The sequence below is a fragment of the Papio anubis genome, chromosome 6 (genome assembly GCF_008728515.1).
Source record: "Papio anubis isolate 15944 chromosome 6, Panubis1.0, whole genome shotgun sequence".
NCBI classification, from domain to species: domain Eukaryota; kingdom Metazoa; phylum Chordata; class Mammalia; order Primates; family Cercopithecidae; genus Papio; species Papio anubis.
In genome coordinates, this window is record NC_044981.1 from 6,022,097 (window position 1) to 6,040,755 (window position 18,659).

Genomic DNA, 18,659 nt, shown 5'->3' on the forward strand with positions numbered 1-18,659 from the left:
TTTGTAAATAAAAGATGGCAGTATTATTCCTAGAAGTCATCCTTCGGCTGAGACAACTAGAAGTAACTTCACTATACACTAGAGAGGTGATGAACCACAGAAGTATATTCAACTAAATATAAAGTGAATCTATCCCCAATATATCCCTCCCTTATTTGGGTCCCCAAAACGCCTGTGTATAGTCTAATGCCATCTAATACAAAGAGAAATAGGCTGGGGGAAAACTGATAATTTAACTAATTATGGTGAAACCTTCTTCCTTTTACAGTTTTTAAAAATAGTTATGATCATGTCAAAACAATGCCAGTGCTCCTTCAGAGCTTTAGAAGGGCACAGTGCAAGTGAGTGGCCCTGGAGCGTGAGCTTGTCAGCGTCAAGGCTCATCTTTCTGAGCAATGGCTGAAGTGGGATCTCTGTTACTGCACACATCTTTGGCGCCTTGGAGTGCATTTGACCCTCATCTTATATGTCCTGGGCCCTGTGATTTTGTGATACCCTGAGACTCTGACCTTAAACAGTTTTCATTCTCAATAAGTCCATAGATTTTGGGAGAAACGCAAAGAAATAGTAAAAACTAAAAAGGCATGCTTTTAGTTTGGTGTAAAGGAGAGTTTAAGCAGTCTTTTCAATGTGGATTATGAATCTCTCCAATAAGTGAAAATGAAATTAAATTCAACTTACATTTACTTGAGAACTTACTACAAGTAAAGCATTATAGAGGTAATATGGAAAAACACAGAACTTAGACAAATCGTATGGATTAACTAATCTTATCTAAATGGCCTTATAAAATGGTTCATTAAACCTGGCTTAGGTGATTAAATAAGAAAAATTATTTTGCAAATCAGGAAGTATAACTTTGAATTTGTAACCTTTGGCATCCCTAATGGCAATCTATCTTCCTGAGATGAATATTAACCAAAGAGCAGATAATAAATTGACATTTTAAGACTAGAGTGATTCTGTGTTTCAACAACTAACATGAAGCGGAATAATCAGTGTGGATTTATAAACTGCCTACACCATCAAAAGATCAACAAAAAGCAGAGTTTCGTTATTCAACTTTATATAGCTTTTTACTCATCTTTTCTATGTCTTTCCTTTCTCTCTAAATATAAGAAACAGATGTAAATGTGATAGAATTAAAGGGAAATTATCATAAAAGTCAATGAAAATAGGTCTAGTTAAAAACGACTGCATGTTGAGAGAAAGAGAGAGAGAGAGAGGCTATTGTCTTTATCTTAAGGTCTCTTTCAAAATTTTTTATTTTTAATTTTTGTGGGTATGTAGTAGGTGTTTATATTTGTGGGTTACATGAGATATTTTGATACAGGCATGCAATGCATAATTATCATATCAGGATAAAGTATCCATCACCTCAAGCATTTATTCTTTGTGTTTCCAACAATCCAACTATATTCTTTTAGTTATTTAAAAATGTACAATTAAATTATTTTTTACTATACTTGCCCTATTATATTATCAGATACTAGGTCTTATTTATTCTTTCTACTTTTTTTGTACTCATTAACCATCCTTTCTCCTGTCCCTTCTCACTGACTACCCTTCCTAACTTCTGGTAACCATCCTTCTATTCTCTATCTCCATCAGTTCAATTGTTTTAACTTTTAGCACCCACAGATAAGGAAGAACATGTGATGTTTGCCTTTCTGTGCCTGGTTTATTTCACTTAACATAATGACCTCCAGCTCTATATATGGTGTTACAAGTGACTGAATCTCATTCTTTTTTTCTCCATTGCGTATATGTACTATATTTTCTTTATCTGTTTGTCAGTTGATGGACACTTAGGTAGCTTCTGAATCTTGCCTATTATAAGCAGTGCTGCAATGAACATGAGAGTGCAGGTATCTCTTTGATATACTGATTTCTTTTCTTTGGGGTATATACCTAGGAGTGGAATTGCTGGATCATATGGTAACTCTATTTTTAGTTTTTCTGAGGAACCTCTAAACTGTATTCCACAGTGGTGGTACTAATTTGCATTCCTGCCAGTGTACAAGGGTTCCTTTTCCTCCACATCCTTGTCAGCTTTTGTTATTGCCTGTTTTATGGAAATAAGCCATTTTAACTGGGGTGAGATGATATCTTATTGCAGTTTTGGTTTGCATTTCTTTGATGATCACTGATGTTGAGCGTCTTTTCACATATCTGCCACTTGTATATCGTCTTTTGAGAAATGTCTATTCAGATCTTTTTGCCCATTTTAAAATCAGATTATTGTATTTTTTTCTTGCAGAGTCAATTGAGCTCCTTATATATTCTGGTTATTAGTCCCTTGTCTGATGGATGGTTTTCAAATATGTTCTCCCATTCTGTCTCTTCACTTTGTTGGTTGTTTCGTTTGCTGTGCAGAAGCTTTTTAACTTGATGTGATCCCATTTGTCCATTTTTGCTTTGGTTGCCTGTACCTGTGGAACTATTGCTTAGAAGTCTTTGCCCATTCCAATGTCCTGGAGAGTATCTTAAGCCTCTTAACATCCAAATCTAGAATCCTTTTGGTGAGCTCTATATTTGATATGCTTTTGTTCTCAGCACTGCCCAGATTTTTATTTTTATTTTATTTTATTTTATTTTATTTTTGAGTTGGGATCTCTTTATGTTGCCCAGGCTGGTCTTGAACTCCTGGCTCAAGTGATTCTCCTGCCTCAGCCTCCCAAGTATCTGGGATTACATGTGCATGCCACCACGCTTGGCTACCCAGATTTTAATTTGGGTCCATTTAAGGATCAGCCAGAGCCAGACTGCCTCTGCTTTTATTGTCTTTTCCTGGAATTATAAAATCTAACATTTTTCACATGTACATGCAAATGAACCAAAGTAAAGAGGAGATGTGCAGGGGAGGCAAAGTTGCTGAGAACCCTTCCTGAGGGACAGTAGAAGGTGGGGAGAGAAGTCTGTGAAAAGAGACAGCATTGAGTAATGGTGTGCCAGGCCAGCTTGTCTGCAGAGAGCCACCTTACCAGTTCCCAGTCCTTTCAGCCCCTCACATTCTTTCTTAGGACTTAGTGACAATGCATTTAATATAAGGAGATATGGGTGTTGATACTAGTCTTCTGAAAAATCAGAAATTTCTTTTTTTAGTTACATCATTTCTTTTAATTCAGATTTTGCAGAGAATGGAGTTCTTATGCATGTAAAGTACTAAGTATTTGGAAATAATAAACATCCATCTTTCATTCTAATTAAGACATGTAGTATATCTGGTTTTATTATAGGCTTTCTGTTTCCCAGAAAACTACTTCAGGGGAGGCAGAGACAGATACAAGAAGAAATCTGAACATGCACTCTTTCTGAGCAGGGCTTATATTTCCTGGGCTCTGTGAAGATGGAGGGCACAGAAAGTGGTAATTAGATCAGCAGCCTTTAATGCCTCATTCTTTATGCCTAATGCATAATGTCAGAACAGACAATCCTAATTTCCCATGACCTTAAGTAGGATTATAGACTTTTAGTGCAAGAACCCAGCTCAGCTCTGCACTAGAGAAGACTCTTTACCACCTCCTGGTGGATAAAATAAGAGAAACACGTTCCCCTAGGGCCAAGGCCAGAGAATCCCTCCAAAGGCCAAGGCCAGAGAATCAGTTCATTGGTTAAGTGCTTTTTTTTTTTTCTTTCCCAGAGGGGAGAAAAAAGGTGTAGCAATATTAATTGGATGTGGAGCTGTAAAGTAGGGAACATTTTGGTACCTCCCCCTTTAATCAAATGCACTGCCGCTCTATTACACAGTGTCATCCGCTGTTGGGCCTAGATACTTCATTGTGGTATTCATTCTGGCCCACTCTTCCTACTTAGGGGATCCTAACACTTCCCATGTTTCAAGAGGAGCTCCTATCTCAGCTAACTTTGATGGAGGGGGAGCCTCCAACTCATTGCACATCCTTTAGCTGCTTTGCTCCTGACAGCATTTCCTCCCAGCCTTGTCTTCTCATTTCCAGCAATCTCAAAGCTCATTAAATTCTAGACAGTGGTAGCTAGGAATGGGTACAACCAACTACGCCACGTTTTTCCATAAATTTATGCTTCCAATACATATGCAGTGTTTCTTGAAAATTCAACCTCCTCCAACCAACTGATATAATTAACAGTCATTTCTGGAGCCTGGATTATTATTAATTGCTTGGTCCTCAACATCACTTTGCTTCCAGGCCTTTATTTTTCTTGCTTTTACTGACTTCCCATGGTTGTTAATTGAAAGGCAATTATCGTTTAAAATTAGGCATCATGTGTTGTGAGAAAAAGTCTGGGAATCCAGCTAATAAACTGAGAAGTCTTTCTTTTTGTTACTTCTGCCATATTTCATTATTGGTACTCCAAGAGCATATTGTCTTTATATGATAAAAACAGTTGGCTACAAGGGCATACTGATGAGGCTCAAGTTGTGGGTGAAATTCTCACCTGGGTAAGGTAACAAAGTGCTTGTTTGTGGACACACACTGTGAACAAGACCTACAATAGCCATGTTGATCACAGGAAAGACTGAATGACACAGTGCATGTTTCAGCTCAGACTGTTGATGGGAAAATGTTAGGTTATATCAAATAGAAACCCTTATAATAATAGCTTCTTAGACTTGGAAGTGACTTTAATAACCATCTTTTCCATTCTGTTGTCCAGTTTAGCAATCCTCATGAAACCATTCCCATCAGAGAAGGTGGGTCTTAGCTTCTGCTTGGGCATTGCCAGAGTTGGGGATTACCTCCTTGAGTGGCTGGAAACTGCATTTGTGGGAAGGTCAGCACATGATGCTTGGTTTTGAGATAGAAAATGAAAGTTCAGCTTCTCTCTTTTTCTGTATATTTATCTGTACATTTTTAAAACCTAGCCTCATCTTGAACTCCAATCCCAATAACAAAAGAAACTCTGAGTGACTGAATGTTTCCTGCAGAGTTGTTTAAAGCTACTTTGGTGGTAGTACGGGTAAGAGAAAAGGACTGTTTCAATTTTCTGATTATTGTCTTCTGCATGTGAAAATGGGAGGTAGGTTGTTGGGAAACCTGGTTAGGATAATTCCGGTTAGGATGATTTATTTCCAACGGGGAGCATTTAAACAATGTTCAAATGAGCTATGCTCAATAGCGAAGTTCTGATTCTCATTTTATTTTGACATCTGTTATCTTTGATATTATTTGGGCTTGGATGCTGAGGCCCCAGTATGGTGGAAAAACAAACAAACAAACAAAATACTTGAAGAAAAATGTCTTTGGCATTTGGGGGGCATAAATCATTCTTGATTGGAAATAACCAATAAAAGGAAGAGCCTGAACTACGGAGTACCAGGGAGAGTAACAGTTTTTCCCTACTCTACTAGGTGGCCATTAGGACAATTCATTCATTCAATACATGCTTATTCTGTACCAGGTAGCAATGTATACACCAGAACCGCAGAGCTCCTCTAAAAAGTGGATGCTTGCCTAAATAAGCTCTGTTTTAGTCATTTGGGACTGTTAGTCATTATTGGCAAAGGAAATTATCATGCTGGGTGAGCCAGATTCTACAACTTCTTTCAACATTGGGTAGAAATTGTCAGGGAAGCGACGCAAAGCCACAGCAGAGGTGAAAGAGAGAATCAACTTGAGGCATAGAGGGTATTATTTTCCATGTGTTAACCTGTGGTCTGTCATACAATCTCTGCTTTATTTACTTATTTTTATGTACACTGAAGCAAATTCCAATTGAGATGGGCAAATATTAATAATGAAGAGTGTTGGTTTTCCAAGTCCTTTTCCAAACTGTATCTATAATGTGCTACTGAAGTGAGAATAGCAATGCCTCCCTCTCTGGCATCCAGACACTGCTTTTTAAGCTAGGGAACTTAAGCCTTCAACTAGGCGGTCAAAGCAGCTCAGGTGAGTCTTGTCAGATGGTGCTCTGTCACGAAGTAAATCCAGAAACTTGATGTTAAAGAGGGAAAAGCCCCCAAGAAAATGAAATAGGACTCAATACATATTCATGGACAGCTTCTTAAGCCAAGGAAGAAGAACAATAGGAAACAAATTAAAAAAAAAAAAAACTTGTATAGCCAGACCCTGTGACTTTATCTTGGCAATTCTAAGAATAATTTTCTTCTGTCACTGTTATTGAAGCATAACTAAGATGGTCCCCAGTGATCCTTGCCTCCTAATATCCATGCCCTTGTGTATTTCCCAACCTTTGACTGTGGGCTGGACTCAGTGACTCACTTTTAGTATACCACAAAAATGATGGGCTGTCACTTCTGAGATTAGGCCACAAAAAGATTTTGGCTTCTCTCTTGCCTGCTCTATCTTGCTCTCTTGATTTCTCACCATGATGGAAGCCAAATATCAAGTTGTGAGCTGCCCTGGAGAGAGATTCACATGACAAAAAACTGAGAGTGACCTCCCACCAGCAGCTAGCAAAGAACCAAGGCCCTCAGTCTACCAGTCTGTGTGGAACCTGTGAACAAACTTGAAAGCAGATCATGTCCCAGTCGATCCTTCAGATAAGACTACAGCTCTGGCTAGCTGATGGCAGCCTAATGAGCGAACATGAGCCAGAGGACCCAGTAAGTCATGCCTGGATTCCTGACCTACAAAACTGTGAGATATAAATATTGTTTCAAGCAGCTAAGTTTTGGGGTAATATGTCACAAGAGCAATAAATAATGAATATAATAATGAATGTGTATTTCTTTTCTTTTTTCTTTTTTTTTTTTGAGATGGAGTCTCACTCTGTTGCCCAGGCTGGAGGGCAGTGGCATGATCTTGGCTCACTGCAACCTCCGCCTCCTGGGTTCAGGCTATTCTTATACAGCTGGGATTACAGGCATGTGCTACCACGCCTGGCTAATTTTTATATTTTTAGTAGAGATGAGATTTCACCATGTTGGCCAGGCTGGTCTAGAACTCCTGACCTCAAGTAATCCCTCCGCCTTGGCCTCCCAACATGCTGGGATTATGGGCGTGAGCCACCGTGCCCGGCCTAGATGTGTATTTTAATGAAGTTTTACAATACCCAGATCAAGAAACAGAATATTTCCAGTTTCCCAGAAGCTCTCTTGTGTCCCTTGAGTCCCTCTTCCAAGGATAACCACCATCCTGACTTCTAACCTATTGATGAGTTTTGCCTATTTTTGAACTCTAAATAAATAGAATAATGTTATGACATATACTTTTTAGTGTCTGGTTTTGTTTATTTCAATGTTAGGCTACAGTTCTTTCGTCTTATAATGTTTTATATAGTATTGTATTTTGTGGAGATATTTATCTTATTATATATTTTAATATTCTCATTGCTGTGTGTTATTTAATTGTAAATATGCCACAGTTTATTTGTCCATTCTACTGTAGCATATTTCTGTTGGAAATATACCTGGGAGTAGGATTACTGGGTCATAGCCTTTGTTCAGATCTAGCAGATAATGCTAAATAGATTGCCAAAGGGGTTGCACCAATTTGCACTTTACAAGCAGTGTCCAAGACTAATTTTTATTTCACTGTGTCAGCAGGAGTCTTTGCTGCCTCTCAGTTTAGCACAGGACAAACTATCCCATGGTGTTTTAATAGCATACTTCATTGGTACTGCTACTACTAAGAATAAGAATAACAGTGATCATAATCTTTTGGATATCTAATTACCTGATATGTTAATTTTCAAAAAGCAAGATACAGTCAGTACTTCATTATATTTTATATTTTATGTGTATTTAGAATGCATGGATACCGTTGTTATCCTTAAATTCGACTTTTAGGAGATACCCAGGATTAAAGAAAAGAAACGGTTGAAGTAGAGTGCTTTTATATTTAGATGATTTAAATGAGCTTGGGCTTTTCTCTTTTTTTAAGCTTAACTTTCCCAGTTAATAGCCTTCATTGTCTGGTTAATATTGCTAGTGAAGATATCACTGAAGCCTATTGTTTTTCATCACAGAGAGAGGTTTTATTGTATTATATCTATTTTTCAATTTTGCATCAGTAATAATATTTTGTTGATCTATATGAGATTTTAGCATTGTGTACTCAATAAAGCTAATTGGAATATTATTGAAGATACCCAGCATTTCTTTTTAATGATAAGCATAAAAGGCAGATTCCTTTATTGGAGCCATAATTTTTGAATTCATGGTTACAGCCAAGACAACAGAATTGTATGAGCTTAGCCTTGTATCTATAATAAAAGTAACGTACACAAAAGCAAACTTGAAAGTAGCAGGCCAATACATGGGTGCTTCAGCCTTGATAGGCTTGGTTTGGATAGGGAGATGCTTAGTGGTTGTGTGTGCTTGTTACCTGAAAGTCCCTGAAAGATATAGATGTTCAAATTTGAGGTGTGGGTAACATTAGCCTTATGGGGCTAGCACCTGAAACTGTAAAGAAACAGTGAATAATAAAATGTCATCAAAAGTAGGAGAATAAAAATGTCATTGTGGTAGGAAAACATTCAAAAGCCATATTAAATGTTATGGTTCACAATAGAAGGACATCCTCTATGAAATTTAGGAATCTTTCTTCTGAGGAAAAAGGTATGGAATGGCAAATCAGATGCCCTTCCCCTTTCTGAGGGCTGTGTCATACTGATTGACAGAAAAGAACAATGAAGATTTGCCGGAGAGAAGCACTCTCAGTGTATTCTGTCAGGGACCTCAGGAGACCACCTAGACATGGGCCTTCCATGATTCTTGGGCAGTGCTCTGATGAAAGGGTTTACACAAAAACATAGGGCCCAGCTGTGGCATAAATTGGCCTTGTAGAAGGAGTCTGGGCAGGAGAATGGCTGGTCATTGTGACCACTGGTGAGGGCTGAGGACACATGGCTAGAAGGCCAGACGGATCTTGGGTCACTGCTGTCAGTCACGCCAAAGTGCACCTGAATTCCTACACCCAAGGCTGGCTTCTGACTCGCCTTTAACCGGAAACACTTGGTTCCAGGACATTATTAGGTTTACTGATTCCAGGGGCTGCAAATTATGGGTTTAGGTATAACCAATATAAAAGTAAATTACTTCATTCTATTTTGTTTCACATGGTTTGGGCTATATCAGTACAAATCTATGTGCACATCAAGACATTTTTAAATATCCAAGAAGAAAAAATAGAATGGGAGCTTATGACCACACTGGCCACTCCTGAGTACTTCAGTTCACAGATAGGCTGGTTCATGGGGCCACTAGAGAATCTGGTATCTCTTCAAGGTTATCCACAGGAAGGCCTCATTTCCTAGGTTTTTGTGAAAGAGAAATGCCATCTTTCATCACTGTGCTCTCTCTCTCTTCTTCAAGTTATTCCTAACGGCATCTAACCAAATCTTGATGGAGATAAGGATGGTGGAAGGCCCATAAAACCACAGTTTAGCAGGAAGAGTTAAAGGAAATGGCAATGCTTAAACTATTATGCTCGGGAGTACACATTAGGTCTCTTGACATATGTGAAGGCTTCTGAGAGACAACAAACTGCGTATCTGTACATATTCTTCAGAAAGAACAGATAAAGTTCAAAAACACTAAGCATTTCCTTGAAGCAAAGCATAGCATTAACCAGTAAATTGCTCTCTTTCCTGAACTTGTTAAACTTAGTGTTCTGGTAATGTTTTACTGCATTACCAATGACCTCAAATCTAGTGGCTTAAAATAACAGTTAACAACAACGGATTGCACATTTAAAATAGCTTGAAGTGGGTACTTGAAATATTCCCATCACATGAAAATGATGAATGCTCATGGTGATGTATACCCTAAACTTCCTGACTTGATCATTACACATTCTATGCATGTAACTCCATAAATATATACGTATATTATGTATCAATAAAAAATTGAAAACCAAATGTCTTATCATTTGGTGGAAAAGAATTTGGGCAAGGCTTGGCGGGGTGATTCTTAAGTGACATTGATTGAGGTCACTTGGTGGTGTTCACCTGATGGATGGGCTGATCTGGAGAGCCAGGATGGACTTGGTGGAGGTTGCTGGAAGGCTGAACTCAGAGTAGGGTTGAAGTGTGTATACACGTGGCTTCTCCAGCATGGGAGTCTCAGAGTAGTTGAACCTTTACGCCGAAGCTCAGGGCTTCTATGAAGAGGATTTCAAGAGACAGTAAGTGGAAACTGCCAGTTTTCCAAGGCTTGGAGCTGAGAACTGGCAGCATTGTTTTTTATCACATTCTTTCAAAGCAGTCACAGCCCACCTAGAATTAAGGGCAGGAGAGGGAATGTGGGTCTTATCTCTCAATGGAAAGTGACAATCATTTTGTGGTCACTTAAAATCTGCCACCTTTATAATAAATCCTAAATCTGGTGGTAACATATTTTTCATACTGTACCTTCCCACTGTCTAAACTTGCTCAAATCAGAGAAGAGAGTAAAGAATCCTCTTTGTTTATAGGTACATGCTGTTTACTAATAGGAAATGCTCATTAGGACCCATTATGTTAGTTTCAGGACTATTGAAACATTACTTAGATAATTACGTAAGTCCTAGAACAATGATTAGTGTGAAAATGAATGGGAGTTCATGAGTAGTATCAGCAACTGGTTTACCAAGTATCTTTTAAAAATGACCACTGTCTTTAGAGCTAGAAAATGCTGAGTATAATTCCTGGCAATTGAGGTGAACACAATTTCCCTGTCCCTTTTCCCGATACAACTGAGGTGCTTTGTTTCTCATTTATTTGTTTCAACAAAGAAATTTCTTACAGACACACTAAAAAGCTTTTTGTTTGTTTGTTTCATTCTTATGGAGAAAGGAAGGTGCTTGGGAAGGCAAAATTGAGTCTGAATGAGTTGGGGTGGTGAGAACAGAAGGACAAACTTGTCCTAAGGTGTGAAGGAATGTCTCTAGAAGCAGTTCATTTCTTGTAGGTACTGGGTTAGAGAGACTTTTGCCTCAAAGACAGACATAAGCTTGACCTGAGGGGCAAGATTCTGGGTCTTCAGCGGTCCCTGCTCATGGTGATTTTACTTGGCTGACCAAAGTTTAGCTTCTAGGAACTTGTCTGTCTACACTACTATAATTCTATAGTTTCTGACACAGACAGCTATCTGTCTCTACATGCTCTCTCCCCTACTTTATCCACTTGAGCCTGGTAGGTCTCATTTCCCATCCTTGAATCCAACTATGGCCACGCCCCCATTCTGACACCTTCTTCACTGGCCTGAGTTAGGACATTCTGCCCCATACTTTCTTGGCCCTGTCACTCCTTGAGCCACCCATAACTTTTAGTTTTGTATCCAGTTTGTTCCTAGCAGCCTCTCTTAGTTCTACTCTACAATACAGACCAGAAGAAACAAATTCTCATTTCAGGAAGTGCTCCAACTCAGACCCATTCCTGTGTTTTTGGCCCCACCTTTTCTCACTGGATGCTTACCATCTCTCCATCCCAAGCCAGTTGGGGGCCATGTTCATGGTCTTCTCTCTAGGTTGTTACACGAGCTCCTCTTTGTTAAATGGTCTCCAATTTACCTATTATTTTTTCAAGATTCAATCTGAACCTTTCCTCCTTTATTCCTGGGCACGTCGAGGAAGGCTTCTTCAGACATCTTTTTGTCTTTATTCCTATGGCAGTCTGGGCATAGCTCTATTATCTGGTTGTGGATTATCTGTTTAAATATGTTGCTACTCCTCTGCTTTATGAACTCTTTCTGGGCAGGAACCATGGAATTTTTATCTTGGAATCCCTGTTCTCTAAAATGATACCTGATGTATGCATGGGTGGATAGTTGGAAAAAAAGGATGGATAGATGGCTGGAAGGCTAGATGGTTGTCTGGATGTAGGGAGATGGTTGGATGGTAGAAAAGATGAATGAATTGATGGTTGGGTTGGCTGACTATTAACTTTGTAATAACATTGGACGAATGTTCATAAGCAGTGACTTTCCCCCTGGGATTTTGTGACTTTTGAGTGCCAATGAGCCTAGCACAAACTCCATTTCCCGTGACATTTCTAGTATAAATTTATACATGTTTTTATTTGTTGCTCTACTGCAGCTCTTCAAAGAATCCTGAAGTTGTTCTTAAGCCAGCATTCTTAAAACTCTGAGGAGGCAACAAAAGATTTAAACAGTGTACAGCAAATGGTGATTCTGAAATCAGAGTTGTTTCACTGCTCACTCCCACCCCCAGCTTGAGTTGCCATGATACATGGCTTCCTAGGCTCAATTGGGTTCTTAATTATGGAGATAGTTATATTTACTTCTGTCACAAGACTGATGAGGTGAAATATTTGCAAAACTATCTCTCTCTCTCTCTCTCTCTCTCTCTCTATCATCTATCTATCCATTATCTATCTATCTATCTATCTATCTATCTATCTATCTATCTATCATCTATCATCAATCATCATCTTATATGTGTTATTGTTGAGGTTTGTTTGAGATATCCCCCAGGAGAACCAAAAGAAACAAAAATATTTATGTTTCTTATGTTTCCCCTCTTTTGTCATTGAAGTTCCAAACACTAATAAAGATTTGTTTGAAAGCACTGAGGACTAGCACAGGTAGAGACTCAGGGAGAGTTAGAGCTCAAAGTCATGCTGCTACCTGAGACACATTGCTTGTTAGCATTGCTAAATTATAATTCTTAGAGCCATAGCATTAATACATGTGTGAAATCCCAGCTATCAGAGGGAATGGGCTGGCTCTAAGGGTAAGCGTGACAAACAGGTTCCATCTTGGGTGCCAGTTTCAAATCAATTGCTAGTTGCTATCTGGAATTGAGAAAGATTCTGAGGTCTTATCTGAGCTACAATTGTTCAGTGATGTCTGCCATGAATATAGGATCTCCTATATATGATTGTCATAAGACCATAACAGGTGTTCATTGTGCAGGTCTCCATGCTGGCTATCCACTGATTCACCACAATGGTTCATGAGATTGTTTATGAGAAAACACCTACAGAGGTTTTATAGTTTCTGGAAGCTGGTTTTTGAACTAAATATGCAACTTGATTCTTCAGTGAATATAGTTAATAAAATGTAGAAAGAGAGAGGTGAAGAAAACGGTGACATTAACACCTGTTAGAGTCATTTTCTTTAGAGGATAAATGCTTGTTTTCCTATCCGGGGTGGGCTGTCTACTGCGGAGGAAGGATGGTTTCTCAAGAAGTTGTGATTAGTAGTGTGTCATATTGCAAATTAAAAGCATTCACCTCTGCTCAGATGCAAATATAATCAGTTTAACTTTATTTTAAGCTTCTATTACATTGTAATTAATAATAATATACTAAGTTAAGCCAGTTTAACTGTCTAGCAAAATGCATTTCATTTTAAAATTGGGTATTGGGAGACTTGGCAAATGCTGTGAGATTACTAGTAAAGTTAAGTATGATGTATATATAGAGGGAACCAGCTCACCCTCATAGGTTAGTGCTGAAGGCTCAGGAACAGTCTCAAAGGCTTAAAAATGTAGTTATATAGATCAGAGCATTCCATTCTGATTTTGCCCGCAGTATCCTTATCACGGTTCATTTTTTGCTAAGAATCACAGTCTACTGGCCTAAATCACACCCTATACATGTCAGTGGGAAATTCTGGCCATAAATCAGCCTTGCAAATACATAGTAGGTAGCCTTGTCTGTAGTGGCCTTGGAACATAATACAAATGATGTCAGCATCCTCTGTGGTTGGGTCAGAACTAGCACTGGCTGTTTGCAAGGCTGAGTCCATATGACCCTTCAGGACCTGAGTGCCAAGCTGCGGTCTCAACATGGGTGATGTGAAGGACAAGAGAGAATCAGTGGTTGCAGTCCTTCTATATATCTGGTCATTAGATCCACCAGCTTCTCCATCTTATTGGGCTTATTACATCTCTGAAAAGGGACCTGAACCTGCATCATTCTGCAAAGGAGATGATTCCTGAGAGATAGGTGAAATAGAGCCACTAACTAAAGAGATAAATCCCTCACTTTACTTCCTAGTATTGCATCCCAAAAAGGGTTAAAGTAAGGGATATTGGCTCCTGCTGATCAGGCCACAGTGCGACACCTTCTGTAAAATGCACCACAAAACTACATTATTCAATAGACTTGAGTGCTGCACCTGCTTTCTTATCTCCTTGTAGGTGATTAAGTTTCCCACAAATGCAATTTGTTAATATGGGGCCACCTCTTCTCACAAGGTAAATCTGTAAAATTTGGCAGGCATTTGCTTGGCTGCAGGTACAAAATGAAAGACCTTTTCCTGGCTTTGCCAAAAATAAAAATCACGTTGTGCTCCAGTCCTGGGAAAAATATTCTGACCTGGAGGGTAGAACCTGACCCCAAGAAAGGGGATTGGAATTCTAGAGCCCAAATCATGTGCTATTATTCCCAAAAGGCTGAGTGGGGAATCTGAAGTCTTGTTTTAAATGAGGCCAGGTATTGAGCAAATCTCCCTGGTAAGAGAGCCCACTGATATTTGGAGCTGTAGCCATTTGTGATGATAAATGACGACTGTTACTCTTATGAGCTATGAGAGCTTAATTAGAGCTTAATTAAAACTAATGCTCAGCATTCTTTGGAAGGTAGAGAGATTAACAACTAACTTCCATGCTGAATAGCCTGGGTTTTGAAAAGTATGTTTTTGAAATACGTGGGATCTCCACTCTGGGGCCCTCTCTGGGTCTTCACACCTAAGCCAAAGCAAGAGCTATTTTTGTGTTAGAATTTCCTTAGCCAAGACTACAAAACGCCAAATGCCACGGTTCATCTCAGCCTCCTGTGCATTCACATGGAAGGTCGTCTTTGAATCTGCACGTCCAGCTCGCCATACACATGTCTCAGGGAGTCACTGCTCATGCTGGCTATCAGCTTCCGAGGTCCAGAGACCCAGGGCCGGCACACTTCTTCCCACTGCACGGTGGAGTTGGGCCGGATTTCACTGAAAGGATGAAAAAGAGAGGAGAGGTTGGAAGATCCAGCTTTCCACCTTGATCAGGAAGCAGTGAAAACTCTTGTCTAAGTCACTTGCTTTCTTTCTCTCAGTTGGTGCTTAGGGCAGTGAAGACTCTCACTGGCTGATTCAGCAAGTGACATCCCAAATGAGGCCCTCACATAAGGCTGTGCAGAACCTGTCACTGACAGTCTTATTGGGTCATGGTTCCTTCCACTGGGATGCATCCGCCGGCTTCCCAGTGGCCATCAGGAGCTGGGCTGAGCCCCATCCAACCATTAACTCTAGCTTGTCCCCAAGCCCTCCATAGTAGCCTTATCTATGTGACTGATCTTCTGAGCCTCGGCTCAGTTTTTGCTGCTAGTTTCCTCCTGGGATTAGAGTCCTATCTGAATCCCCCAGCTGCCTTTGCTGAGGCCCTGACACTTGAATTAGCTTCTGCCAACTCCCTTGGGATAGACCTTGTTTCCAGGCTCAGCATCTGGAACATAGCCCTGCCTGCTGCCATTTGACTTTGAGAATCTTCACGTTCTGTCATTCAAATTCCTATTTCAACCACCAAATTGGGCCCCTCCACCTATGCAACTTTCTGCTACCATTTGTTGTCAATGCCCTAATGTATCCGGTTAATGACATAGCCTTGAATGGTTGTGGTGTTCTCCTCTTCCTCCCAGCCTTTGCCCTGAAGTCTTCCTGAGTGTCATGAACAAGCCCACATCAGTGCAGACTGAGGCTAATCAGGGCTGGGGAGATTTAGTGTTCTCTGGGGTGCTTCACATATAGCCTCCCCTATAAACCTTGGGAGATTATATTCAGATTTTATATGTATGACAGTTCTTTGAGGCAGATACTATGCAGCAGATTTTATGATCAAGAAAAATGGAAGGTTAACCAGTGAAGTCCCTTTTTCAAGATCACATAATTGGTAAATAGGCAGAGATGAAATTTGAACCCAGGTTTTTCTGAGTCCCATATTCATACTCTTTCTGCTATCTTCACTACATTTCATAAAAATGTACACCATATGTTCTATAAGAAAAGGCTTTTTCTAAGATATTTGCATACACATATTTACAGCAGCACAATTTGCGATTGCAAAATCATGGAACCTGCCCAAATGCCCATCAATGAGTGGATAAAGAAATTGTGGTGTGTGTATACCATGGAATACTACTCGGCCATAAAAAGAAATGAAATAATGGAATTCACAGTGACCTGGATGAAACTGGAGATCATGATTCTAAGTGAAGTAACTCAGGAATGGAAAACCAAACATCCTATGTTCTCACTCATAAGCTGGAGCTAAGCTATGAGGGTGCAAAGGCATAAGAATGATGCTGAGGTCTTTGGGGACTCAGGGGAAGGGTGAGAGGGATAAAAGACTACAAATTGGGTACAGTATGTACTTCTCAGGTGATGGGTCACCAAATATCTCAGAAGTCACCACTAAATAACTTATTCATGTAACCAAACACCACCTGTTCCCCCAAAAACCTATGGAAATAAAAAAAAAAGAAAAAAACAAAAGGCTTTTTCTGACCACTGTGCTTACTTTTTCATAGCTTTTATTTCTCAAGCAGGAAAGATGCTTTTTGACTTAGTAATAAGACTGTCCCACAAGTATTCATGGAGGATTCATTGAACTCTTTGCAAAATAATTTAGGAAAGTTTCTCCTGCCTGTATGCAGAGAGAAAATTCTCAGTCCTCAATTCACAGTGCTCAATTCAATACCAATGTAGGTTTGGGATATTTATTTCTCAACAGCTGTGCTATTGTTACCTGTATCCATTCATTGTCTCTCCTCTGGTTCCCCCAAGTGATCAATCAGAAGCACTTTGTGAAACAGTGGCCCTGGTTAAGGACCTGACCTGAGACCATGTACTGTAGATAACCACCTCAAATAGAAGCTAAATCTTTAGCTCCCCCTTGTCATTTTCTCGTACTCATAAAACCATCTGGCATAATGATGTGTACATATGAAAAAACTCATACATGAAGATACTCATACATGAAGATACATATGCATGCTACTTTACATACAGATAAATTCATAACAGAGAGAAAAAATCATTTTGGTAAATGGAGCAATGTTGGAGTAATCCTATTTTCTGGGGATGGATGTTGTGATAAATGATTCTCAGTAATGTGCTGAGCCATCAGGAGATACCGGCCATTTATCATCTTGAATGCACGCAGGCAAATGAGATTATTATTACAATAAACTGCAACTACCCATGGTTTGTCCTCTGTGCATCTAGCCCTTAGCTTCTGTCCTATTTGAGAAACTTAAAGTTTAAGCCCAAATCACAAAGTGGGGGAATTTTTCTCTTGAAATAACTTATTGAACTGGATCATTTTCTAAAGAGCAAAATAAATCTGGAAGATAAATTATTTGATGCTCTGGAAGCTTCAAGTGCAGAAAGCTAAGAGTCTGTGGAAGTGGGACCTCTGTGTATCTGAGATAGGCAGGAGGCAGTCGGGGAAGAGCAGGAAGGTAAACCATTTCAGAGTAGAGTTGGCTCACGGCGAGTGAGGGATGGGACACAGCACTGCCTTCTTTGTTCCTGGCTCCGATTCCCTGTTTACCAGCTCCCCACCTTCCAGGTCCTCTACTTTGGGTTCAAGACCCCCTGCCTTCTAGACACCACATCTGGCAGGGTATGGGTGAATGAGTGGGGGTGGTGATTCCCCAACTATTTAAGAGCTGTATTCTAGAGAGAAATACAGTCTTGTAAAGGATTTTGGTTCTGTGGAATTGCACTTTCTAGGCGTCCAAGTTGTTACATGGATCTGGCACTCCTAGATCAGATCTTGGCAACATAGGGCACAGTGGAGTGTTTCTAATTATCTGACCATATGGAAGTGGGCATGGACTGGCTCAGGTCTTGGTTGTGAAGGTGTGTGCTGGAGTGAGGAGTAAACAGAGAAAGTAGCACTTGGTCCAAGTTGTAAGCCCATCCCAGATAACAAATGTTTTCTATGTCATGATTTTTCGCCCAATTTTTGACTGTCTCTGAGAAATAAAGCTTCTTTTGCCTGGGAGACATTCCACCCTGAATCTAGGTTTCTATAACTATTCAGCCATAAAAAAGAATAAAATCCTGCCATTTGTAACAACATGAATTAGACCTGGAGGAAGGGCATCATGGTAAGTGAAATAAACCAGACATGGAAAGACAAATACTACGTGATTTCACTCACATGTAAACACTAAAAAAAAATTTTTTTTAAAGTTGATAACATAGAAACAAAGAGTAGAACAGGGGTTACCAGAGACTGAGGAGGAGAACATGAAGGGGAAGATGGGAAGAGGTTGGCCAATGAGAACAAAGTGGCAATTAAATAGGAGGAATAAGTTCTAGTGTTCTATAAGGTAACCATGATTAACAGTAGGTATTGTATATTACAAAAGAGCTAGAAGACGGGCTTTTGAATGTTGTCACCACAAAGAAATGATAAATGCATGGGGTGATGGATACACTAAATACTCCGAGTTGATCATTATACAACATACATTGTATGTATCGAAACATCAAATTACCCCACATAAACATGTGCAATTACAATGTGTCAGTAAAAAAAACTTAAAAAGAGAGATTGAGGACTGTTATGGACTAAATGTTTGTGCTCCTCACAAATTCATTTGTTGAAACCCAAACTCCCGTGTGATACTATTTAGTGATGGAGCTTTGGGGAGGTAATTAAATTAGAATAGGTCATGTGGGCGGGGCTCATGAGGGGATGAGTGCCCTTCGAAGAAGAGATGCCAGAGAACTTGCCCTCCCTCTCTCTGCCCCATGTGAGGGCACAGTGAAAAGA

General features: G+C 39.7%; 1 protein-coding gene across 3 annotated transcripts in view; it reads right to left on the reverse strand.

The window, feature by feature from the left end:
- Nucleotides 1-13,132: 13,132 nt before the first annotated feature.
- Nucleotides 13,133-18,659, reverse strand: part of F13A1 (coagulation factor XIII A chain) — a 433,590-nt gene continuing 428,063 nt past the window's right edge. For 2 of the 3 annotated variants that reach the window (XM_021936970.2, XM_017957544.3), the window contains one exon: nt 13,138-14,827. In XM_021936970.2, the coding sequence (XP_021792662.2) occupies nt 14,674-14,827 (154 nt within the window). In that variant the 3' untranslated portion in view covers nt 13,138-14,673. Of the gene's footprint in view, nt 14,828-18,659 lie in introns of all 3 variants that reach the window. The other variant, XM_003897009.5, reaches the window with a different exon arrangement.